Source organism: Oncorhynchus gorbuscha, linkage group LG17 (genome assembly GCF_021184085.1).
Source record: "Oncorhynchus gorbuscha isolate QuinsamMale2020 ecotype Even-year linkage group LG17, OgorEven_v1.0, whole genome shotgun sequence".
Lineage (NCBI taxonomy): Eukaryota > Metazoa > Chordata > Actinopteri > Salmoniformes > Salmonidae > Oncorhynchus > Oncorhynchus gorbuscha.
In genome coordinates, this window is record NC_060189.1 from 26456465 (window position 1) to 26482548 (window position 26084).

General features: G+C 43.2%; 2 protein-coding genes across 3 annotated transcripts; both read right to left on the bottom strand.

Annotated features, from left to right (window-relative positions):
• Positions 1-103: 103 nt before the first annotated feature.
• plk4 (polo-like kinase 4 (Drosophila)) lies at positions 104-9621 on the bottom strand. 2 transcript variants are annotated; one of them, XM_046309353.1, is made up of 14 exons: positions 9427-9621; positions 8588-8683; positions 8062-8157; positions 7804-7918; positions 5209-6187; positions 5007-5098; positions 4569-4879; positions 4362-4466; positions 4147-4249; positions 3444-3593; positions 3073-3301; positions 1035-1128; positions 647-897; positions 104-480 (listed from the first exon to the last, which is right to left on the bottom strand). In XM_046309353.1, exons 1-14 carry the CDS (start codon positions 9454-9456, stop codon positions 381-383), a joined length of 2751 nt encoding a protein of 916 aa, XP_046165309.1. In that variant the 5' UTR covers positions 9457-9621; the 3' UTR covers positions 104-380. The 2 variants fall into 2 exon arrangements, with proteins under 2 accessions (XP_046165309.1, XP_046165310.1); XM_046309354.1 differs by lacking the exon at positions 104-480 and having other exon boundaries at positions 748-897; positions 3225-3301.
• A 221-nt stretch (positions 9622-9842) lies between these two features.
• Positions 9843-23318, bottom strand: LOC124001734 (heat shock 70 kDa protein 4L-like). Its single transcript, XM_046308758.1, has 19 exons — positions 22938-23318; positions 21483-21540; positions 21202-21342; positions 20815-20937; positions 20574-20673; positions 18929-19062; positions 18306-18550; positions 18133-18209; positions 17838-17989; positions 17513-17619; positions 17243-17376; positions 16490-16686; positions 15644-15706; positions 15413-15556; positions 14699-14824; positions 14460-14567; positions 14148-14267; positions 11196-11357; positions 9843-11077 (listed from the first exon to the last, which is right to left on the bottom strand). The coding sequence occupies exons 1-19, from the start codon at positions 23042-23044 to the stop codon at positions 10895-10897; spliced, it is 2481 nt and encodes an 826-aa protein (XP_046164714.1). The 5' UTR covers positions 23045-23318; the 3' UTR covers positions 9843-10894.
• Positions 23319-26084: the final 2766 nt, after the last annotated feature.

A 26084-nucleotide genomic window follows, 5' to 3' on the forward strand; every position in this document is an offset into this window, starting at 1 on the left:
GCTAACATAACAGCTCATCCTTTAATATTTTAGTTTGTTGTAAACATTTACCCAGTCATGCTGTTGCAAGTGAGAAATAACAAAAGACCCCTGCACACCAAAGTGCGACTGAACTCTACCCAGCCTGCAGATGTTTATTGCTTCAGCTTTTATGCATCTGACATTTCATGGAGACTATGGTTTGACAACGTAGAAAATTACACTGTACAACATGGGCACTTTATAAAATATATATTTTCATAATTTTGTCATCTGTACATAAAAACACTATTTACAAGCACACTTGAGGTATGTATGTCATGGTATAAAGACGAAAATAGTGTCTCCTCCCTGCAACAGCATTGTACTGGGACGTTGCAATGCTGCTGAGGTTGTTTGATTCAGCGGCGTGCTGCTGGACTGGCTAACAGGCCCAGGATGGTGGAGAGACAGTGCAGCTTCTCCTTCACAAGCTCTGGCAACTTCTCATTCTCTTTGTACCTGGAGCAACAAGCAGGAACATGTCAGCAAAAAGGGGTTGACAACTACCATTTCTCAAATACAGAGAATCATTTTATATCAAAATGACAAAAGATGGACATTGACATAGCACTGTATGAAAGGGTGGTGAAGTCATGGGTCAGTGTGCTGTGTAAGTGTTCAGTACCTGGTGGTCCGTCCCTCTGGGGACGTGTAGGCAATACAAGAGACCCCTGCCTGCACCACCAGCTGGGAGCCATCGTTGAACTGCACCCACACCTCTCCACTGGTCAGCTGTGAGGCCCAACCAATGTTTTGCACAAAGACGGACTTAAGCACTTTCCCTGTGTTGGTTGTGTGGTCTTGTTTGACCGACAGCGGAGAGCAGTTTTTGTTCACGCTAGCCGAGGTGAAGTCAGACCCATCATATGAGATCATCTGGAGATTAGAGAAGAGAAAAATATATATATATTTTTTTTTAAACACCAGAAATATCTTACACTTCCAAAATAAAAATGGATGGAATAAATAGCTTAGTTGATAGAATGTGAAATGTTGCTTCAGGAGAAACTCACAGAGGGAGTAATGTGTAGGTGCTTGGGTGGTGATGCCACATCTACAGGGGCAACACCGCCCAATGGGCAGGGGGAGTCTGGGTTGGCAGGTCTTCTGGGAGGGATAAACAGAGGCGCAAGATTAGTGACAAGGACTGGGACTACCTGACACCCTAGACCCACTCCATTTTGTTTACTGCCCCAATAGGTCCACAGACGACGCAATCGCAACCACACTGCACACTGCCCTAACCCATCTGAACAAAAGGAATACCTACGTGAGAATGCTGTTCATCGACTACAGCTCGGCATTTAACACCATTGTACCCTCTAAACTCGTCATCAAGCTCGAGACCCTGGACCTCGACCCCACCCTGTGCAACTGGGTTCTGGACTTTCTGACGGGATGCCCCCAGGTGGTAAGGGGAGGTAACAACATCTCCACCCCGCTGATCCTCAACACTGGGGCCCCACAAGGGTGCGTTGTGAGCCCTCTCCTGTACTCCCTGTTCACCCACGACTGCCTGGCCATGCACGCCTCCAACTCAATCATCAAGTTTGCGGTGAGGGCCCTCGGAGTGTGGTGTCAGGAAAATAACCTCACACTCAATGTCAACAAAACAAAGGAGATGATTGTGGACTTCAGGAAACAGCAGAGGGAGCACCCCCCTATCCACATCAACGGGACAGTAGTGGAGAAGGTGGAAAATGTTAAGTTCCTCTGCGTACACATCACGGATAAACTGAATTGGTCCACCCACACAGACAGCGTGGTGAAGAAGGAGCAACGCCTCTTCAACCTCAGGAGGCTGAAGAAATTCGGCTCGTCATCAGAAGCACTCAAACTTTTACAGATGCACAATCGAGAGCATCCTGTCGGGCTGTATCACCGCCTGGTACGGCAACTGCTCCGCCCACAACCGTAAGGCTCTCCAGAGGGTAGTGAGGTCTGCACAACGCATCACCGGGGGCAAACTACCTTGCCCTCCAGGACACCTACACCACCCGATGTTACAGGAAGGCCATAAAGATCATCAAGGACATCAACCACCCGAGCCACTGCCTGTTCACCCCGCTATCATCCAGAAGGCGAGGTCAGTACAGGTGCATCAAAGCTGGGACCGAGAGACTGAAAAACAGCTTCTATCTCAAGGCCATCAGACTGTTAAACAGCCACCACTAATATTCTGTGGCTGCTGCCAACATACTGACTAAACACCAGCCACTTTAATTATGGAAAGATGTATCACTAGCCACTTTAAACAATGCCACTTAATATAATGTTTACATACCCTACATTACTCATCTCATACTGTACTCGATACCATCTACTGCATCATGCCTATGCCGTTCTGTACCATCACTCATTCATATATTTTTATGTACATATTCTTCATCCCTTCACACTTGTGTGTATAAGGTAGTTGTGAAATTGTTAGGTTAGATTACTCGTTGGTTATTACTGCATTGTCGGAACTAGAAGCACAAGAATTTCGCTACACTCGCATTAACATCTGCTAACCATGTGTATGTGAAAAATAAAATTGGATTTGATTTGACTGACAGGTGACTGAATATCTCAACAAACTGACTGATTAGGAGGCAAAGTATGGCTGACTGATTAGAACTGAAATAGTGTCGGCATTCTGCAACATGGTGCTTTCTTTAAAGGGAAATGTCAAAAGAATGTAGCTTCATATTCATCACTTCCAGCACCACCACAACATCAACATATGTATGTGAAAATGGAACGTTTATATGTTTTGTAGTAAAAAAAGAGAGGAAGATAAGTGTTTCCAATGACATCAATGAGCTTCATGTGATTTTAACCAATTATGAGAATGAATTTCCTACTAATTGTCTAATTGGTTGATGATGTCATTGGAAACACTTATCTTCCTCTCTTTTTTACTACAAAACATAGAAATGCACCATTTTCACATATGTTGATGTTGGGGTGGTACTGGAGATCAATATGAAGTTGAACATTTTAGAAATGAAGTGCTTCCAAACATGACAATGTCCTGCATTAACAGACAGTCATGGCTCTCTTGCTCACCGGCCGAGGGTGATGGGGAAGAAGGGAGTGCTCTTGGCACAGCGCTGCTCCTCTGCAGTGATTGCCGTCTCTAGAGACAGACACATACTGTGGCCCTCGTCAGACAGCTTCACGTACAGCCTGCTCTCTGGACTGAGGCCACTCAGACCCACCTCTCCCTTCACCGTGTACGTCTTCCCACTCTTCTCCACCACACGGACCAGCTCTGACGTCTTGTGGGTTTTTGCTCCTGTCACAGCATAGAGGACCACAGGTCAGGATTATTTAGTTTAACTGAGCAACAACAACTTTTCAATCTCAGAAGGAAAATACACCTTATCCTTCAAGGTCATTATGTTTCATATAATTGATGCTTTCTAAATGATCCTCACCATCGTAGAAGCACATCTCAAGGTCTGCATTAGGGGAGTTCTCCATCAGCATACATTTACCATACTTGGTATAGAGGGTAACTTTGGGAGTCTTGGATTTTACCAGCTGCACAAACTTGGAGGCATACTGGTATTTCTTCCAATACTTCTCTATTGAAGACAAAGGACAAAGGTTAGTTGAAATCAGATTTCTAACATATTTATCGAATTGTGGTTTTAGATCTTTTTTATTTTACCCCCTTTTTTCGATCTTGTCTCATCGCTGCAACTTTCCAACGGGCTCGGGAGAGGCATGCGTCCTCTGAAACATGACCCGCCTAACCGCACTCCTTAACACCCGCCAGCTTAACCCAGAAGCCAGCCGCACCAATGTGTCTGAGAAAACACAGTTCAACTGGAGACCGGAGTCAGCCCGCAGGCACCCGGCCCACCACAAGCAGTCGAGCGCAATGAGCCAAGGAAAGCCCCACCTGCCAAACCCTCCCCCAACCCGGACGACGCTGGGCCAATTGTGCGCTGTCCTATGGGACTCCCGGCCAATGCCGGTTGTGGCACAGCCCAGGAATGAACCCAGGTCTGTAGTAATGGATCTAGCACTGCATGCGATGCAGTGCCTTAAACTGGTGTGCCAATCAGGAGACCCCAAATAGTGGTTTTTAAATCATGTCACTGCGAGATGTCACTGTCTGGTATTGAGGTGTACCCGGTAGGTCCTCATAGCTGCAGATCAAGATGTCTTCAGGGGGAGCAGGGGGGCGGTCTAGCACAGGAAAACCCTTCCCCTCATTGGGCTGGTAAATAGTGACCTACAGGATCATGGTCAAAGGGTGACATTAGTGTTTTGCCATTATTTCACAGACATCCCACGATACATCTTCTCTGAAGGTTATGAAGTGTTGTGTTATTCCTAAAACTCACCATCAAACCATCACAGGATATCCTGAGGACCTCTTTGCCCCTCTCCTGGGGGCCCTGGCCCTTGAGAAGCTCCATACACACCTCTCCTGTATCCAGAATGCTCACCTGGGGAGAAGGAGACGGAAGCCACAGCTGTAGGGCAGGCAGGCATTGAAAGCAGATCAGTTGAATAGACAGGGGGATAACTAGGGTGTACGTCTGTCTTACCACAGCGTTTTTAGTCTTCTGTCTGATGGATTTCAGTCTTGAGGCACACAAAGGAGGGAGCACATTTCTCAGGGACTTTTTCTCCTTTTCTACACTTGGTTTGGATAGACTCTGCAGCTCTTCCCCATGACCGGGTTGCCCATTCTCCCTGTAGGAGTCAGTGTTTGAGGTGTTGCGGTGGAGGTGAGGACTGGTGCCTCTGCCTGCCGGTTTGTCACTCCAGGTGTTGTGTACACCTAGAGGATCCCTGCCACTATGGAAACGGCCACTGCTGCTGTGAGAGGTGACATCCGTGGGCCTCGGAAACTGGCCTAGTGAGGCAGGATGAACAAACAATGCGGTCAAGCTTGTGAGAAAATCTTTATTTTAGAGCTTTTAAATCTTTACATTGGGATATAAGATTAAGATACAGCAAAGAAACAAGTAGGTGTACTATACCTTCTTTACTGAACCAATTCTGTACACCTTCTGACTCTTGTAACTGCAGGTTTAGTGGATGTGGTGGTTGTATGGAATATGAACATCCTGAGCTGAGGAAATAAAGGGTACATACATGTATCAGTTAGTCAGACAGACACAGCCATCTTAATAAATAAAAAAAACATTCTATTAATTACATGACACTGGGGTCACATCTTACCTGGCTGTCTGTTTGACAGGCACCGATGGGAGCCTTCCATGCTCTGCGAAGGGTTGTGGAGTGTCCTTGTAGCTGGAGGACATGGGAAAGGCCAGTCTCTCCGACCCAGTCAGCATCTCCTCAGAGTGGCATCTCTCCAGCTCTGCCTGCCCCATCCCCTGGGCTGGAGTGACAGAGGAGCTAGACCGGTCTGAGGAGTGAGTCCTCCGTAGGTACCGGGAGTGGGGCCGTCCACTCTCCCAGCCCAGAACTGCCCTGCTCCTCCCTACTCTGTCGGAGTGCTGCTGCCACTGCTCAACCCCCTCAAAGCAGGCGCTGCTTGGCGGCCGGGGCAATGTGGGGATATGTGCCATGCGGTTGGGCAGGGCAGGTCCGATCGCATGCCTGGCTGCTCTCTTCTGGAGACGGCTGCTGCCTGAGGTGGATGAGGTGCAGGCCGTCGAGATGGTGGCGATGCCACTGTCCATGGAGCCTGGCTCACCAAGGCTCAGCTCCTTGGTCCTGGCAAGCAGGCTTTGGGTCATGAAGGGGTGGTCAAGCACGGCAGACAGGCTGGGCCGCTGCGCAGGGTCCTTCCTCAGCAGCTGATGGATAAGGTCCTGAGCCTCCTGGGACACATGGCTGGGCATGTCATACTCCCCCAGAACCACCTTGTTGAGGGTGTGCTTCACTGTGTCTGTGTCAAATGGGGGCCGGCCCATCAGGAAGGCGTAGAACATACAGCCCAGAGACCAGACATCAGACTCCAGGCCATGGGCACTGTGGGTGGCCACCTCTGGGGAGATGTAGTTGGGTGTGCCACACATGGTGAAGTGCTTCTCGCTGGGGAGCTTCAGCTGGGTGGCCAGGCCAAAGTCAGCTATTTTAAGGTTCATATTGCTCGTCAGCAGCAGGTTGGACAAGGTCAGGTCCCGATGCATGATGCCATGTGTATGCAAGTACAGCATACCTTTCACTATTTGATGCATGAAGTGCTGTGCTGTAACGTGAAAAAAAATTTTTTTGAAAGCAACTGTTATAAAAGGAAATGAGGACAGGTGTCAAGACATGTTAACGTAGATTTCATAAGTTAAGAGATGTATCACTGACGCACTCTAGGGTTGGGCGGTATCCAGATTGTCATACCGTTTCGGTACCATACCGGGGTAGGGTGGGCAATATATCAAATTCATTTGATTAATTCTAATTTATGTTTTTGAGCAATATTCCAAATGCCTGAATTGTAGAATCAAGTTTTTTTGTAAATACATTTTTTATGACCGTTTATGTCCGCTTTTTGGTATTTTCTGCTCCATCTGTGCTGTGCACCTTCCCATTTACACCAGAGATCTGTATATAATGACGAGATGCTCATGTTTCCGCCCTAACAATGGGTGTCATTGTCCCAAAGGCGGGAAGGCAGGCGACAAGCTTAGGTTCAAAATAAGCGCATAGAAACGCACAGGGCTTATTAGAACCCTATCACTCAAAACAACAAAGATGAGAGATCACTTCTTCCTCTCTGACAAACAGTTTCAACTCGCTATTTGAATTTGAGTCATATGGATACCAAAACTCAGAGACATAATGTTACTGTAATAGAGGAGAAGTTAAACAGGGTATGGTTTGAAAGGTTATGCTAATTTTACAAAATGAAGTTAAAAAAAATCTAATTAACAATTACCTTGGCACACAAAACAATTTAGGCAACAGCCACTTAGCGTCCTGAGCTGTATATAATTTATTTTACACATCTTACATGCTGACCACACCGCTCGCATAATAAATTTAAACATACAAGTTATTCAATTATTGCACCCACACTGCTCGTGCATGCGCCAACGAGCGAAATGCGTTGCCGAGCGCTAAAATAGAAGTCAGTTCTATTTGTGACGCTGAACGCAGTGCAAGTCCTGCATCTCCCATCTCCTCATTGGTGTATAGAAGGAGATACCCATGTGGGTGATTGAAAGATGAACTGAGTTTGGTCGGTGGTCATGGTAACTAAGAAAGTTCGATGCCAATTGCCATAAAGTCCCAAGAAGAAGCCTGGAAGGAGGAGAGATGACTAGGTTACCGTTTTATGTGTGGATTAATTGTCTGAGTAGAGGACCTTGTGCATTTCAGGTAAAATCAAATGTATTTATATAGCCCGTCTTACATCAGCTGATATCTCAAAGTGCTGTACAGAAAATAAGAACTCAAAGTTTATATCCCAGGACAAATTAGCTAGCAACAGTAAGCTAGTTAAACAGGACAAATTAGCTAGCAACTGCAAGCTAGCTAGTTAAATTGCCAGAAAATGTATGCTTTTTGACCTGTCACCAAATTAATATAATTAGTTCAGAGTTTGTTTTGATATTTCAACCTGCGTGTCGTGATCGCGTTTGGTGTGGGGGGACAAAATCCATTTGTGCACGATGGCGCGCGGCCGGTTTGATGTTCGTGTAAGATTTATTTTAGTTATACTTAACGCAAAGTCCAACAAAAAAAGTATATATTTTTTATTATTGTATATTTTTAAACAGAATTGAAAATCATACTTTTCGAAATACCCCAGTATAAACTGTAGATTGCCCAAGCCTAATGCACTCTCAGGTAAACAATGAGACTGACCATCATCCTCTGAGAAGGGCATCTTCCTGTCTTTCAGGTATCGACTCATCTCTCCATTATGGCACATCTCCAACACCAAGTACACATAGTTACTGTCTTCAAAGTAGTTGTATAGCTGCAACATAGCAAAATTACAAGCCAAAATGTTATATCGGGGTTAATGCAGTTATGTAAATTAGTAAATAAGACCTTATTAAAGTAGCACCAATTTCAGCACAACAATGATCAGATATGCCAACAAATTTCAACCATGCTTACCTCTAGTATTGACGGATGCTTCAATCGACACTGAATCTCCACTTCGTTACTCACGCGCTGGACCATACCAGATTTATGCATGGCTTTTTTGTCAATCTGAACAGAGAGGGGAACGATGGAGATAATTATACAGTGAGCATTATAATACACTGCTTTAGTCTTGTGGTAAACAAACGATTGGTCTTCCACAAAGAGTGACAGCTATCCAGGAACAGAACAGACTGTCTACACTTCCAACAGTCCCCAGGTGACCCCTGGGAGGGGAGCTTAGAAAAAATACAAGACTACTAAACACCATCTGGTAGTGAGATGGTGATGATGAGCGGTTAAGCCTTCACTGTGTAGCCTGTCAACATTTCTAAACCTGTGATTTGTCTGCTTGCACTTGAGAAAAAGTGTGCTGATTGAGCTCTTACATGTGTTTTTAACACATGATACAGGAACAGCATGAAACAAGCTTACATCATAAAAGTAATTGGATGTGGACTGTATAGCACCTTTTTTATTTTTTATTATACGTTCTTACCATTTTGATCGCCACCTCCAAGCCAGTGTTCACTGACTTTGCCCGGTAAACACATGCAAAGGAGCCCTTACCAAGGAGGGTGAGAACTTTGAAATCCTGAAAAAGAGAATGAAAACATTTTCACATATATGCAATATATAAATCCAAAATCAATAAACTAATATTTACATTGCAACAAATATGACTAGAATATGTCCTATAGCTATGCCTATGTCCTAGAAATGGATTTGGCTGTCAGCTGTTTTTGACAGAGGATGATTCTGATGTGATACCTCAATCTTTAGCTCCCCAGCTGTAAATAAGATTCGCTCCTCATCTTCACTGACTTTGCATTTAGTTGTCAGGTTTTGAAATAAATAATTTAAAACATTGTCGAACATCTTCTCTCTGATATGTGTCATGTAGCCGACTAGACATACAGAGACTGAGTACTAGACTACACCAACTGTGGCTAATGTTAACGTTACCATTTGGTCGTTATGGATAACCAACCGTCAGAAGTAAAACATCAAAACACCTGTCTCTGTCATATAGCCAACCAAAACCATTAATTATCCCGGCTCTCTTCCCGCTAATGAGCAGGCGTTGTGGTACCCGTCACCTGGCAACAATAAACCGTTGCGGTAAATCACAGGGGACATGTCTCAGTCAAAATAATCAACAACAACTCGGCTGTAGTAGCCAGTGCTACTAGTTTTAGCCACCAGCTAGCTAAATAACAGTTACTCGTCTACGTTGCTGACTACGAATTATGCAAAGTTGGTAACGTTTACAGACAACTGACGTTCGCTTGCTAGCTGCGGGTTAGCCAGCTAACGTTAGCTAGGTCGACAACTCACCTCGATTTTATCGCCGATTGAAACACTCATCTTGCTTATTATTAGTCTTCCCAATCGATACAAAATTCTTATTCAAAACATGTTCATCCAGGTAAACTCATCAGCGGCCATAAACAACATTTGATAAAATCAAATGAATGTTGCCCCTCCAAAACTTTCGTATTTCTTCCATTTTGAAAATATCCGCCCGTTACCCTCGTGGTCACGTGACTATACACGTCATATAAAAACACGCAAATGTTGCCTTCTCGAGCTAAGGAGAGCCTTCGGGAACAAAAAGCACTAGATGCCTTAAAATAACATGGGGTCCTCCTGTGGAAACAACTTTCTCATCTAGTAACTTGACATTTAAAGTTGCTTTGTAGCATAAAAGTCTTAAATAATATGAAGATCATTGAGTACACTTTTTTAGCACTTTAGTCAAATACATGTATATTTTTTATTTAACTAGGCAAGTCAGTTAAGAACAAATTCTTATTTACAATGACGCTAACCGGGACGACTCTGGGCCAATTGTGCACCGCTCTATGGGACTCCCAATCACATCCGGTTGTGATACTGCCTGGAATCAAACCAGGGGTCTGTAGTGACACCTCTAGCACTGAGGTGCATTGCCTTAGACCGCTGCGCCTCTCGGGAATGAAATAGTACAATGTTTGTCTTAAAGACAAATAATGCATTTACATTTTAGTCATTTAGCAGACACTCTTATACAGAGCGAATTACATTAGTGAGTGCATACATTTATTTATTTATAAATTTATTTATACATTTATTACTTTCATCTTTAAATCTCATGACTCAAAATATGGAAATGCATGAAAATAAGTAAAGGAATAGGCATCCAGCCCATTGCTCTTCTCTCTTTGCTAACAACACTAGGAATGTATCCTCTATATACACAACTATAGGCACTGGCCAGTTTAAATTACTAAAATAATATTTACAGTATCTAGGCATACAGACATCCTTTCAAATTCATATATTAAATATAAATATATATAATATGTATTATTGCATACATATTTTACTAATAGTTTAATTAGCCATAGCGATTGTTCAGACAGTAATTCTACTTATGTTCCACTACAAGCTTATGTGCAGTAAGAGTCACCTTAGAGATCTGATGCTTATGGGCCTTTTGAAATGCAAACATGTATGGTTAGGAAAACCTGTTTTCAGGAGAGCCAGAATTGTTTTCATCTATATCTAATCTTACAGTTAATGACTATATAAGGTATTGTCTAACCTCTGAGGGAGGAGCACACAGTTGTAACATAGTAGAGAAAGTTTTTTTAAATCGAACAGGGGGACTCTGAACACAAATGCACAAAACAGTCCATTGAGTGGTGGTGGACATGGAAAAATGGTCCCGGATACACTTTGTACTGTATGTTTGGGTAGACCTTGTCAAAATGGTCTGATGGGAGCTAGAGTGCTGGTAGCAGAGGATATTTGGCAAAGGGGCTCAGTCAATCTCCATCTCTGCTGAAGGAGGCTTGGTCTGGTTGCTACCCTTTGCCACTCCCCTCCCGCCAGCTCCTTGCCTTGGGCTGTTATGGGCCCCGTTGCTCTCGTCATTCTCCTCTGACACGTCATCTGCTTTGGGCTTCGGCCGGTTGACAACTGGGTTGCATACTTCATCCAGTTCCTAAAGTATAGGTATATGTGGAAGATAGGTGGATGCAGTATTAGTAAAATCATCAGTACCTTGTGACGATGGGCCAATAGTATGTCATATGGTCAAATCATTCACACTTATCACACACCTGTATTTTGGAAATTATGTTTGCTACTTTGACGACTGGGTCCTGGGCGATGGTGAGTTGGCTCTGGGCATTCATCTTGCTGTTTATCCAGGCCATGCTTTCATTTAAACACTTCTCCACGTTTCTCATCTCCTCAGCATTCAGATGCTGATAACGCTCATCCTGAGTGTAGATAGGAAACAAAACAATTAGAGGTGGCACACCTCTGTCTCATTAAGTAAATCACCTTGTCTATGCCCTCACAAACAAATCAATTAATAAAAATGTCACAGATGGTTTATTACATACATCCCGGGTTAAACCCAGAGACAGACTAAGTCACAATAGTGTCACAATTGCTCAATTACTTTACTATGACAATGACCTAACTAGCTTTGAAAAGTGTGTACAGGCCCCAGAGGACTGATAAGACTAAACAAGGAAATCAGAGGTGTCCTGAATATGGAATAAGAAAGTAATTAGCACAATCCCAACAGAGTAGCGGTGTACAGTCGTGGCCAAAAGTTTTGAGAATGACACAAATATAAATTTTCACAAAGTCTGCTGCCTCAGTTTGTATGATGGCAATTTGCATATACACCAGAATGTTATGAAGAGTGATCAGATGAATTGCAATTAATTGCAAAGTTCCTCTTTGCCATGCAAATGAACTGAATCCCCCAAAAACATTTCCACTGCATTTCAGCCCTGCCACAAAAGGACCAGCTGACATCATGTCAGTGATTCTCTAGTTAACACAGGTGTGAGTGTTGACGAGGACAAGGCTGGAGATCACTCTGTTATAATGATTGAGTTCGAAGAAGCGCCAAGGTGAAGAAGGCTTCAGGGCGCCCAAGAAAGTCCAGCAAGCGCCAGGACCGTCTCCTAAAGTTGATTCAGCTGCGGGATCGGGGGCACCACCAGTACAGACCTTGCTCAGGAATGGCAGCAGGCAGTTGTGAGTGCATCTGCATGCACAGTGAGGCGAAGACTTTTGGAGGATGGCCTGGTGTCAAGAAGGGCAGCAAAGAAGCCAAATTCTGACAAACTCCAAGCTCCAGCAGGAGTATCTCACTGATCATCCCTAAAGCCAACACCTCATTCGGCCGCCATTCGTTCCAGTACTCTGCTGCCTGTGACTGGAACGAATTGCAAAAATCGCTGAAGTTGGAGACTTTATCTCCCTCACCAACTTCAAACATCAGCTATCTGAGCAGCTAACCGATCGCTGCAGCTGTACATAATCTATTGGTAAATAGCCCACCCATTTTCACCTACCTCATCCCCACAGTTTTTATTTATTTACTTTTCTGCTCTTTTGCACACCAATATCTCTACCTGTACATGATCATCTGATCATTTATCACTCCAGTGTTAATCTGCAATATTGTAATTATTCGCCTACCTCCTCATGCCTTTTGCACATATTGTATATAGACTCCCCTTTTTTTCTACTGTGTTATTGACTTGTTAATTGTTTACTCCATGTGTAACTCTGTTGTATGTTCACACTGCTATGCTTTATCTTGGCCAGGTCGCAGTTGCAAATGAGAACTTGTTCTCAACTAGCCTACCTGGTTAAATAAAGGTGAAATAAAAATAAAATAAAGAATTGATTATGCAAGAATGGGCTGCCATCAGTCAGGATGTGGCCCAGAAATTAATTGACAGCATGCCAGGGCAGATTGCAGAGGTCTTGAAAAAGAAGGGTCAACACTGCAAATATTGACTCTTTGCATCAACTTCATGTAATTGTCAATAAAAGCCTTTGACATTTATGAAATGCTTGTAATTATACTTCAGTATTCCATAGTAACATCTGACAAAAAAATACCTAAAGACACTGAAGCAGCAAACTTTGTGAGAATTTATATTTGTGTCATTCTCAAAACTTGACTGTAGTAGTTCACAGAGAAATAGAGGTATTGTAAATGGGCTCAGCTTCATTTCACTGCATCTCACACTGAGCTTTAAAGGCGCTGCATGGTCAATCTGACGTCTGCATTGGTCATGCAGCATTTACGGTGATAAGGTCTGTGCAGAAGTCAGGGCATTCATATTTATTGTGCTTCGCCGAGCAGTGCAGAGCTGTTGTGAAGTAAGTTGTCAAGGAAGTGAGTTTGTGTTTATACAGGAACTCGCGCCCTCACCTACGGTCAACCGTTCAAGACAGTGCGGAGCTATACGGAGCCCTCCGCATTGTTACAAGATCTGAGAGTCTCACAGCGATGCAGTACTGCGTGCCTCTGGAGGCTCCGCAACTGCGTCACACCATCCATATGACGCCTCTGACCACATTTTCTGATCAAGCATAAATTGTCTCTTAGTGTCTTATACTGAGCTGTAATGACATCACTCCACAGAAACTATGTTCCCAATGAGGAGCAAAACCATTTTAATCATAGAATGGGTTAAATGTTTCTAAAGTGGGAGGGGGTTTGATTAATCCCACCCAGGTGCCTGTGTAGATGTATTATGCAATGCCTGAAAGTTGATTGCGTTAGATTTGGAACCAGGCTGCCTCCTGGGCGCGAGCCAGGTGCCCCGCTCTGTCTGATGGTGAAGTCGGCTTAAAACAAAAGTGATGTAATTAAGCACGTGCACTACTTAATAGGATTCTTTGTTTTCCCACGCAAAAGTGATTGTTTTTGAGAAAAACAGTTTATCTGTCTTCTCAATGAAAAACTAATTTGAAAATGCAAACATTTATTTTATGGAAAAGAGGTGTATGTTTCTGGAAGTTGCACCATACCGCCTTGTTGACAACATGACCACATATTACTGTTCCATTTGAGAAGCGCATTCCTCCCTCCCCGCTATCGCCTGATGACGGGCCATTGCCCAGTTCAACACGGGCAGCGTAAAATAACTCCCTCAATGCCTTTCAGTACTATCCAAAAAACGAAGAGATCTCAAAGATGCTCAAGGATGAAAGGATGCTGAACTATAAGATAAAAAGAGTCCAGTTTTTACCTTCTGTTTATAAAGCTCCACAGCCTTCATATAAAGTTGGATCTTCTTGCCCATCTCTTCAAATGCCCTTGGCCTGTCTTCCTGCTCCCTGTGCCTGTCATGAACGGGCTGGGCAAACCTCTGGAAAAGGACATCAGTCAAATAAATCGCTCAAATCAAGTCATGTTCCTAAACCTTCAGGCTGTTCACCTAAATGCCCCAAATATATTTGTTTATTATTCATGTTTCTTTCTCCTGATTTCAGAACTGCTATAATAGCAGACTGGTGCAGAGGCTAGAAATATAAATCATTTATGCTAAATAAACGTTAACCTTGAGATCGTCCAGCTTGTCCAGATAGACCCGTTTGTCTTGGTCCTCTCCATCCTCATAAAGCCAGTGCTCTGTGTCCTCGAGCATCAGTGTCAGACGATTACTGTCCTTTTTGAAAGGTGAGAAAGGCCAAAACAGGTATCAGCAAACACATAATGGATTGCATAAGACTTATTCTGTGTTCAATGTGGCCATATTTATTTCTTTGTTAAAAGGAAACTGTTCATCTAGGTTCTTACCTCCTCTGTGGTGTACTTCTCATAGATGCCACACAGTTTGTCCCGCAGGTCGTACACATACTCCTCCACAGCATTCTTAGCATCATTCCTCTCTTTCTCCAGCTTATCCTGGACGATCATCTGGCCCTGAGGGACACAGAGAGGAAGAGACAAAGTGCGACACGTGTAACAGAGGACACAGTAGGACACTCTCACATGCCAGAAGCTCACAACACAGCTAGCTTGATATGTCACCGATGGAGCTATCCAATGGGTACCTTTTGTATAGCTCAAATGATTAGCATCTTTTCAAGGAGGGCTGTCATGTGTGCTGTGAAGCAGAGGATCAAGCCCGGTATGGGGACAGGGACAGTGAAGGAGGCTAAACTGTTAGCAGCACACTGACGTCGGCAACAAAATCAGCCTTCCGCTTCCTCTAATACCCACTCCCAGGCGGCCACACAGAAATATAGGGCACGTTAGCTACATCATCTGCCAGTTTTGAAGAAGTGTACAACATAGATAAAACGTGAATGAGACAACTAATGTAGAACATGCCTTTACAGTTCCAAAGCTGCAGATGATTCATCTTCCTACAGAAACCCTTACTACTTGTGTTTTATGTCTTTGAACTAAACAAGGCAGGTAAGTTTTACATTACAGCAAGTCTTTTCTCTTGGTTCGATGAGAATCTGACTCAGCTGCTGGGGAGTCGGGGCTTTCAGAGTGACTTACCTCATACGCCACAAAGTCATTGAGCACCCCCCTGTCCAGCTGTCTGATGGTATTGGCCAGAATCGGAAGGTCAGTGCTTTTCACTTTTACTTTAGGCTTGCTTCCCCCTGATGCTGGGTCCTGCTTCTCACCAGGGACTCCGTTCTTTGTTGGGAAATTTAAAATGTTTTATATTTCACAAGACATAAAAGTTGAAGTGTAATTATAGTTTCTTATGATTCACGTACTCACCTTACTGCAGGAGCTGGCATCCTCATTCAGCTGGTCCCCCTGGCCTTGACCCTCCTGGTCTACCTGCAGGAGGGTCAAGTAGGACACTCTCACAGCAACATCACCTGAATCTTAAAATCAACGCTTGGCTGCTCTCCTGCTCTAATTACAGTAGCTTTGACTTATGGAACACCTTAGTAATGTAATTAATAATGTTACACCTACGTCTATATAAATCAGCTTACTTCAAGCAGCACAACCCTCCTGTTAACGTAATCAAACGATCTACTATTCAAGGATGCCAATTAGAATGTTATAATCTGTATGAGTAACACATTCAAATACACTGACATACTGATCATATCAAAGGAGTGGAGGATGATTTTTATAGCAGACACAGGCACAGCACAGCCTATGAAGGATAGAGCTATGAAGACGTGGAAAGTATTTTCAACTTAATAGCTATTCCACTGGCTCCGTGTATCCTTTGGCGTCACACACTGCCAAGCCCGGTTATACAAACATACACATTCTCTCAGGCTCAATGTGTTGAACCTTAATGAGACCAGTGCTCCACAGATGAGACCAGACCACAAAACCTCCCACATATAGTTCATATCGTTATAGATGTAATCTTCAATGGGAGGAAAGGGTTGCAGCTTCAAGAGCCAGGAATAGAGAGAAAATGGACTTGAGTAAAAATAACCACACAGGTAAAGACATGAAGTCATATCAGTGCTCTATGTCTTAGACATAAGAAATTCAAATGGGAAGATTAAACAACGGCTTCTTTGACATGCGTTCTTAAATCTTAAAATAGAGTGTGAAATTCAGGTGAAAACTTCACACTCATTCTCTTTCTGTTACCTGGTCCTCTGGCCTTCCTTCATTCTGCACAGTGGCTTCCATGTCCATCTGAACATCCTCTCCTTCACCCTTCTGCTTCTCGATCAGGGAGGCGCTGGAAACACTGAAGATGCCATGCACGTTTATGCGCACTTTGACCTTCACTTTGGAGCTGTTTCCATCAGGCTGGGGCACCACATTCTGAACAGAAAAATGCCCTGAGAAAGCCAGAGAGGAGGAGGCAGGTGGAGAGACATTCAAATGTTACACCTGATGGAGTCACATGAAATTATACCAACACACTGTAGAATTGACAGGGGAAGGAGGATGAGATCTGATTAGCTAGTCATTGCGCTTCTTTCAAACTGAAATCGCACCTGAGAGACCCCCTTATAATACACACATACTCTCACAGACACACATGCAGCTCTGCCCTGTAAATGACTCCTGTGAGTCATAGGGACGCAGTGTTCCATGGGAAATTTAAGCATGTCCTAATTATCAGCCAGGTGGGAGACCCCCACTATATGGTTTAAATGTTTGTCATCAGGTAGGCCACCAAGAAACAATTGCAAATGGCCAACCACAGGACAGACATATAGTAGCTGTCTTGTAAGGGGATCTCAAGGCAGAATAGCTAAGTGCCAGCCAGGGTGTAACAGCTAAATATTTTACGTTCAGTGAGACCCCCTTCCAATTCCTTGAACAGGTACATCAAAGATGAAAGAAGACCTCTATGAACTGCAGAGGGCTTAGTTGAATAAGCAGGTGTACCTATCCTGATGTCTGGGTAAGGCAGCTCTTGTGGGAGGCTGTAGAATGCTTCCAAGTCAAAGGGCTCGTCCTTGTGGAAGGTGATGACTTTGGAGAAGGGTGCTGCATGGTTCTTACTGTACACCTCACATTCTCTGTAGAACAGACAGTGGTGTTGAATGAGGACCTGGAAATCCCTGTGTTGTAATGTCTTCGCATCTTATTACAAACAACACAGTACCCACAAATGAACGTTTCTTTCTATAGAGCCAGCTCAGTATGTGCCCTTACCCGACTCCATCTTCCGTGGGGGACTTCCAGCGTAGGGTTATGGGAAAGGGAACCACATCAGTGATGGAGAATTCACGCACCTTAAACGCTGGGGACAGAATTGCACACACACACACACACACACACACACACACACACACACACACACACACACACACACACACACACACACACACACACACATAAACAAACACACACCAAAACAAGGACACAAACACACAATCACTTTGTTAAACACCAATTATTTCAGCAAATTATTCATCAGCTGCATATAAAATAGATGGCTGAGGTTTCAAACACTGTAAGAGGAGAGGGAGGTGAGCACCTGAAGAGCGCAGCCCCGTGCCACAGCCTCATCTGCGTTGAGTGTGGTGCTGACATCTTTGCCAAAGAACTTGGAGATTCTCTCTTTAATGGAAGGGATCCTGGTGGCTCCTCCTACCACCTCCACTGCATAGATCTCATCCCGGCTCAGCTCTGACACAAAACACACACACACACACCCACACAGAGAGGGTCAAATAATACATTTTCAGTTTTACTATTGAATTCAAATGTACTGTCTCAATCACTGAATGTTCATCAACTAAATCAAATTAGATTTGATAAAAATGACATACTTGATTGTTCAATAACTGCTTTCAATGGCGCCTCTACTCTCATCAAGAATGGGGCACACAGTTCTTCAAACTGGACTCTGAAAAAGAAAAGAAGAGGGAAAGTGGAATGATTATTATTGCATATACATCTCTATTGGAAGCTAAACAAAGGAGTCACAAATCCATAGGTGTACCTGTTCATCTTGCCTGTCACATCAATGTCATTCATGAAGCACTCAATGTTAATGGGAAGGTCAGAGCAGTTGGCACTCATCAACTTCTTCAGTTTCTCGCACTCCTGCGACAGCCGTAGAATAGCCCTGGGGTTCTCCCTCACGTTGAGCTTGTACCTTGCCTTGAACTCCTCGCAGAAGTGCTCCACAAGTACCTCATCAAAGTTACGCCCGCCCAGGTAGGGATCAAAGGCTGTGGCCAGTACCTGGTTAATTGACCAGACAATTAGGGGTTACATTTGTTTGGTTTTTTCAAAAGCTCCCTGGGCGGCCGGACCTTAAAACACGTCTTGACAGAAGTAAGAGCTGTGAGAGGGGCAGTTTTTTTTCGGTTACCACATCTTGGTTTTCACCTTTATTTAACCAGGTAGGCTAGTTGAGAACACGTTCTCATTTGCAACTGCGACCTGGCCAAGATAAAGCATAGCAGTGTGAACAGACAACACAGAGTTACACATGGAGTAAACAATTAACAAGTCAATAACACAGTAGAAAAAAAAGGGAAGAGATAAAGAAAAATACAGGTGAGAAATAGTGATAAATAGTGATAGACTGCCTCTGCTACTTTAGGAAGAAGAACCCACCTTAAGTTTGCCTTTGTTGAAGGCTGATATGGAGACCTGGAATGATGAATGTCCCAAGTCCACGAACACCACATTCCGTGGCTTCTCATCTGGGGTGGGCAGGTCCTGCTTGTAGATCCCATAGGCCAGGGCCACTGCCATTTAGAAACAACAAATTGAGACAGACACTCTAATGCAGGGTTCCTCGAAAAGAGGCAAACTTTGTAAAAAAAAAAATCAATCAAATAAAAACAATGTTCTTGGACATAAAAGACTGTACAATCACCAGGAAATGAGAGTAAAGAGATTTTAATTGAGGAAATATTTTCCTAAGTATTCCCATGCATAAATAGAGGCATACTACTTTGAGTCCGCAAGACACGTCTTTGTACTATGGGGAGTGAGGCTTCTACTCCCTTGCCCCTCCTCTATGGATTGCTCTCCCTGACCATCTGTGAGCCGCTCCATCAACTTGAACTTCTAAAACGGGTCTTGAAACACATTTCTACAGACTATTTTATAGTCCTAATCTGAAAAGACATTTTAGCACCTAGCCTACTATTGCTATGCCCTGATTCTAAATGTATGATGTTTTTATTGTATTTTGTTTTATTATCATTATTTGTTTTGAGCTTTGAGAACACTAATGAAAAGCGCTATACAAATGAAATGTATTCGTTTTATTATTAATATTACATGTGATCGTATCCCAATGTAATCAAGATTTGAAATGATTATGTTTTTGTCAAATACTATATCTGTTTGGAGTTTCTTGCAGTCAATTTGCAGTGTACAAATAATTTATAACTATGTTCCGGCCCCCTGACCATCCGCTCAAGAAAAGAATCGGCCAGCGGCTGAATGTAATTGGGGACACCTGCTCTAACCCTACACCACTGCATGAATAAGAGCATTTTAGTGGATGGAAATTACTAGAAGCAATGTATGTGTTATCAAGTCATTTTGGTCGCCTAAACCTAATATAACATAATAGGTTACCTAGTGGTTAGAGTGGTTCGAATCCCCAAGCTGTCAAGGTGGAAAATTTGGCAATGTGCCCTTGAGCAAGGCACTTAACCCTAATTTGCTCCAGAGGTGCTGTACTACTACGGTAACCCTGTAAAACAACACATTTCAATGCACTTTCCCAGTGTATGTGACAATAAAATATATATTTTTAAATACAATGATATGTTTGTGCAGCTTATAGGCCTATACATTGCTCCTACAAAGGGCATTTTCAAGTACACTTTGTGAATGTCAGTGCCTGCTGATTACAGGTGGGAAAACAACGACTTGAAAAACAGCTGTCTCTAGGGAACTCCAGCCTATTTTGGGATAATGATATTTCTAAACAGCTAAAGTTGTTGGTGGAAATAATGTGAAACAATTAAATACACATGAATGATTTAGACAACTACCACCAATAAATCTCCAGTGGAGGCTGCTGAGGGGAGGACGGCTCATAATAATGGCTGGAACGGAGCAAATGGAATGGTATCAATCACATGGAAACCATGTTTTTTATGTATTTGATACCATTCCACTAATTCCGCTCCAGCCATTAACACGAGCCCCTCCTCCCAAACTAAGGTGCTACCAACCTCCTGTGCTATAGACATATCCATCACAGAATATGACCTTGATGACTGTGGGAATCACTGACCTGCCGTGGTGTCATTGATCAGACGCAGACAGTTCAACCCTGCAATTTGGGTGGAGTCCATCACAGACCTCCTCTCTGCATCGGTGAAAAAACTTGGGACCTGTGAAACAAAACTCTTGTTAGAAAATTATACATTTGAAATGGGATGAAAAAAACAACATTGGCTAATATCAAGGTATAGTCACGTGTAACTAGTTTCATTTGCAGTGTTTTACAGGATATATATATTGTTGTCACTCACAGAGATCACACAGTCCACAACTGGCTTCTTCAGGGAGCTCTCAGAAGTTTCTTTCAGCTTGGTCAGCAACATTGCTGTTACCTGCTCAATTGTGAACACTTTGTCCTCATCCAGGTAACGGACCTATGAATGGGACACAGTTTTAGATTAGACTATTTAGACAATATGAAAACCAGCTGAAACCAGAGGAGGTTTGATGGTGTCAGTGCTGGTTAAAAAAGATGGTTTGGAGGTCAAACACATTGGAAAATACAAACAATTGAGCAAAATAACAACAGTAATTTACATGATGACAATGGAGCTTGGGGTGATGGAGCTAAAGGGAACATATTCCAAATGGAGTGCAGTGAAAAGGGAACACAGTGGAAAAGTCTACAGTGGTGTTACCTTGATTCCAGTGTTGCCACTGGCCAGCTTGTGCAAGCTGTAAGGCAACTTGGGTTTCTCCCCCTGGACATATGGGTCGTCAAACGCTCTGCCATGGAACTTCTTGAAGCCATGGACTGTGTTTTTAAAATTGGTTATAATCTGAAATAAATCGTTTTTTTTAGTCATGTGATCTGATGCTGACCAATTTGACCATTTCCAAAAAAGTAGTGATCTGCAAAATCACATTCGCACAATAATACTACTACATTATAAAAACTGTTCTCATTTGATCATCTTACTTGACCCTTGGCTGCATTTCCAATGGTTCGGTTTTTGGAGGCCAGAGACACCCAAGCCCTGGGGAACCAAAACAAATAAACACATCAAAAATATAATATAGGCCTAATGGTTAATAGTAGGCAATGGAGGTTGAACATCTACAAATTATTAAGTGAATTTCTATGAAGAAACGACAAAGTGTAAGGAAGATCCGCATTTAAAATATCACTTTTTAAACTAATTTAACTGACTCACTTCCTCCATCAGCTCATTGCATTGTCTTGCTGACACAGAGTGATCCAGGTTCCTTGAATGGAAGGCTCAATTCCGTCAACTGGTATTGAAGGTCTTACTCTGCTCCACCTACCCATCTTCCCCCTCCTTCTCCTCCTCATCAAATTCATTTTATAAGAGCTGTACACTGCAATGCTATGTTATGTCTGAGGTAATGCCCAATTGGCATTGTGATTGTGGGCTATGCAGTTGGTCTGATGTCAGATGTTAAGTTATTTGGAAAATGAGTTGTGAATGAGGCTGAGCAAGAACATCCTGTAGTAAAAACCCAGGTCATTACATTCCCTCTCACTCACGCAGAGTATTGGTGCACCTTGCATAGTGGCCTGTTAGGAGGAGCAGGGGAAGATTGCAGTTTTGAGAGGTATTGGTGTAAACTAAATGCCCATGTATTCACAGTCACCTAATCCAATGTCATAACATTTGTGTGTGATAGTCATTTTCACATACGCTACATACAGTAGGCCTACAAGCAGCCCATCCGTAGCCTATATTTATCTTGTACAAATGATTCTGTCCATATGGGAATTTGTCATACAGTACTTTTACGTCTGAGAGCAAAAATGTATGACAGCAGTCAATTCCCAGCAAATGCAATGACACTCGCAAGAAATAAAATGAGCTATACATTTAGCTGATGCGCTTGGAATAAAAAAAAGTACAACACAACAAAGCTTACTTGAAAACTAGAGTAATGCAGGGATATTCATTAAAAACAAACTATATGAGATGAGATTTAATACAATATATTTTAATACTGAACAATTTGGTCAATGTCGATATAGGCTATGACGATGCATTAAATATCATATCACAGAATATGATAGAAAAGTGTCAAATGAAACTAAAAAGGCCACCTTCCAAGCACTACGTGGACGGCTGCAATTATTAAGAGGTCATTAGGTAAATGAACATGCAACAAAGACTTCTGACAATGGAGACGTTATAACGTAGTAATAACCAAAAACTGCAAATATCACTATAAATTTACATGGAAGAAAAAAATACAATCCAATGTAATGTCATCCAATGTAAAATATTCATCATAAACACATGAAGCATCCATTGTTGGGGCATTTTTTTTATCACTACGCCATCAGGGTATGCTACAGCGAGCATCCAGTCACAAACATTATGTAGCAAAATCACATTCTATATATCGATGTCAATGGTATACTTACGGTGTACATCTGTCGCTGTATTCATTGGCAATGGTTTCAATCCCGCCGCTTCTCGCAACAGCAATGTAACAATTTTGGAAACCCACATCAATACCTACTACTGACATAATGAGTGTAGCTGTTAGTTTGCGCAATTTTCCGTAACGATTGACATTTGACACCTTTCCAATGAGAAAATAAAATATTCCACTATGCGAGACTATTTTAAATGATTTATTTCGTTTTCAGGATATATTTGAGACAGTTTGCTCTTATATTTCTAACTGAATTAGGCTACTAGCTATTATGTAAGGCAAATCTTTACAGCCAACTCACTCAACCTAATCCCAGGGAGGAAAAATGTCCACAGATTCTCTCAATTTCAATCGTAACAACCGGTAATCCAAGCAAACATGCGCAAAGAGCAGTCGCGAATGCCTCTAGAACCCGCCCTCTGCTATCTGTTATTGGTTACATGATTGGTGCGACAGAGCATCTACGAAAGAAAAATCTAGAAATCCTTGAAAGAAAAATCTAGAAATCCTAGAAAGAGAACCAGCCTTTACATCATGAGTGACAGTGTAGGTAGGGCATTGTCTGCTGGTATAGGGATAAGTGAAGTTTCCCATGAGAAGCATGCCATTAGGCATTTAAAATGTAAATGCAATTTGCAGACCACTACATATAGTTTGGCTACTGGTGTAAATTATTACAGTATAAGAATTATTTCCACTACCTGTCCTTAATATCAGGGGCGCAATTTTGGTTTTAGAAGTGGGGAGGACATAATATTATTATTATATATTTTTTATCCAATTGGATATACACTCCAAACAGACTACCATACAGCTCCAAGGCATCAACATGGTTCTAAAGCACACTGTTGCCTCGTTTTGTATCACATTCCAATGATAACACTGTAGCGGATAAAACACAATTTCAGTATGTGGGGAGGACATGTCCAGATTACAGATTGCACAATAGAAATGTAAAGATAATTTCCGATTAAACCCACATATGCAGAGTTCACCGTGAATGCAGCGTTACGAAGTCCCTGCCGATGACTGTTATCAGTGTAACGGATGTGAAACAGCTAGCTAGTTAGCGGTGGTGCGCGCTAAATAGCGTTTCAATCGGTGACGTCACTTGCTCTGAGACCTTGAAGTAGTGGTTCCCCTTGCTCTGCAAGGGCCGCGGCTTTTGTGGAGCGATGGGTAACGATGCTTTGAGGGTGACTGTTGACGTGTGCAGAGCGTCCCTGATTCGTGCCCAGGTCGGGGCGAGGGGACGGACATAAAGTCTACACTGTTACATTGATGCTGTTGGCCCGGATCACTGGTTGCTGCGGAAAAGGAGGACGTCAAAAGGGGGGTGAGTGTAACGGATGTGAAACGGCTAGCTAGTTAGCGCGCTAAATAGCATTTCAATCGGTGACGTCACTTGATCTGAGACCTTGAAGTAGTGGTTCCCCTTGCTCTGCAAGGGCCACGGCTTTTGTGGAGCGATGGGTAACGATGCTTCGTTGGTGACTGTTGTCTGTGTGCAGAGGGTCCCTGGTTTGTGCTCGGGTCGGGGCGAGGGGACGGACTAAAGTTATACTGTTACATCAGCACCTCACAACCATGAGCTGCACACTCCACTCCCCATCTCCTGAGCCTCAGAGTCTAGGCGGTACCGTAAACCTGCTTCTCAAACTCTCTCTGACCTGTGTGACCTGATATGTTTCTAGGAAGGTTACTAGGGGGCCAGACATCTACCAATTGTCTTGATTATACAGGTCACAATATACTTGCAGTCTCCCTCAGGCAGTGGCAGAGAGCAATATTGTTTTCTCTGCCTGTCAACAACTGGACTCATTCATATCTCTGGACTTGTGGGACGGTGTGCATGCCCAAAAACCACGACCTTTCTCACTTTTCACCCCCATGTATACTACCGTTCAAAAGTTTGGTGTCCCTTAGAAATGTCCTTGTTTTCGATAAAAAAATTGATCAGAAATACAGTGTAGACATTGTTAATGTTGTAAATGACTATTGTAGCTGGAAACGGCAGATTTTTAATGGAATATCTACATCGGCGTACAGAGGCCCATTATCAGCAACCCTCACTCCTGTGTTCCAATGGAACGTTGTGTTAGCTAATCCAAGTTTATAATTTTAGAAGGCTAATTGGCCATTAGAAAACCCTTTTGCAATTATGTTAGCACAGCTGAAAACTGTTGTTCTAATTAAAGAAGCAATACAACTGGCCTTCTTTATACTAGTTGAGTATCTGGAGCATCAGCATCATCATGAGTCGGAGTCCCCGGGGCACAACTGAGCAAGAGGACTAGTACATTAGAGTGTCTAGTTTGAGAGACAGACACCTCACAAGTCCTCAACTGGCAGCTTCATTAAATAGTACCCGCAAACACCAGTCTCAACATCAACAGTGAAGAAGCGACTCCGGGATGCTGGCCTTCTAGGCAGAGTTCCTCTGCCCAGTGTCTGTCTTCTTTTGCCCATCTTAATCTTTTATTTTTATTGGCCAGTATGAGATATGGCTTTTTCTTTGCAACTCTGACTAGAAGGCCAGAGGCCCGGAGTCGCCTCTTCACTGTTGATGTTGAGACTGGTGTTTTGCGGGTACTATTTAATGTAGCTGCCAGTTGAGGACTTGTAAGGCGTCTGTGTGTGTCAACTCTTGGGTTGCCTTATTCCCCTCTAACTGGGGGTGGTGTCAGTGGGTCACAAACCAGTAAAATAGTAGAGGTGGGTCTCTCTCTTTCATGCATTCTCTGCTAACGTGTAACATTGCCTTTAAATTTCAATCATGCTGGAACGCAGAACTTCCACGATTACGGATTGAATAGAGCCCCTAGTGTCATGTCATCATTCATGATACAAATATGTAGGTGTAACAGTATAGCTTCCGTCCCTCTCCTCACCCCTACCTGGGCTCCAACCAAGGACCCTCTGCACACTTCAACAACCACCACCCTCAAAGCATCATTACCCATTGCGCCACAAAAGCCACGGCCCTTGCAGAGCAAGGGGAACAACTACTTCAAGGTCTCAGAGCTAGTGACGTCACCAATTGAAACGCTATTAGCGCACACCACCGCTAACTAGCTAGCCATTTCACATTGGTTACATAAGCCTAGCCTAGCATGCCTCAATGTTCATACAT

Bases quoted from the DNA above. Each gene is read 5' to 3' on its own strand.
- plk4 (XM_046309353.1), bottom strand. From the start codon at position 9,456: ATGAGTGTTTCAATCGGCGATAAAATCGAG. The intron at 5,099-5,208 runs GTAAGATGTGAC...TTATTTCCTCAG, and splicing joins CCTGTCAAACAGACAGCCAG to CTCAGGATGTTCATATTCCA. The intron at 4,880-5,006 runs GTATAGTACACC...CTGCCTCACTAG, and splicing joins GAATTGGTTCAGTAAAGAAG to GCCAGTTTCCGAGGCCCACG.
- LOC124001734 (XM_046308758.1), bottom strand. From the start codon at position 23,044: ATGTCAGTAGTAGGTATTGATGTGGGTTTCCAAAATTGTTACATTGCT. The intron at 18,551-18,928 runs GTGGGTTCTTCT...TCAATTAACCAG, and splicing joins TCAACAAAGGCAAACTTAAG to GTACTGGCCACAGCCTTTGA. The intron at 14,825-15,412 runs GTAAGTCACTCT...TGTGTCCCTCAG, and splicing joins ATGACTTTGTGGCGTATGAG to GGCCAGATGATCGTCCAGGA.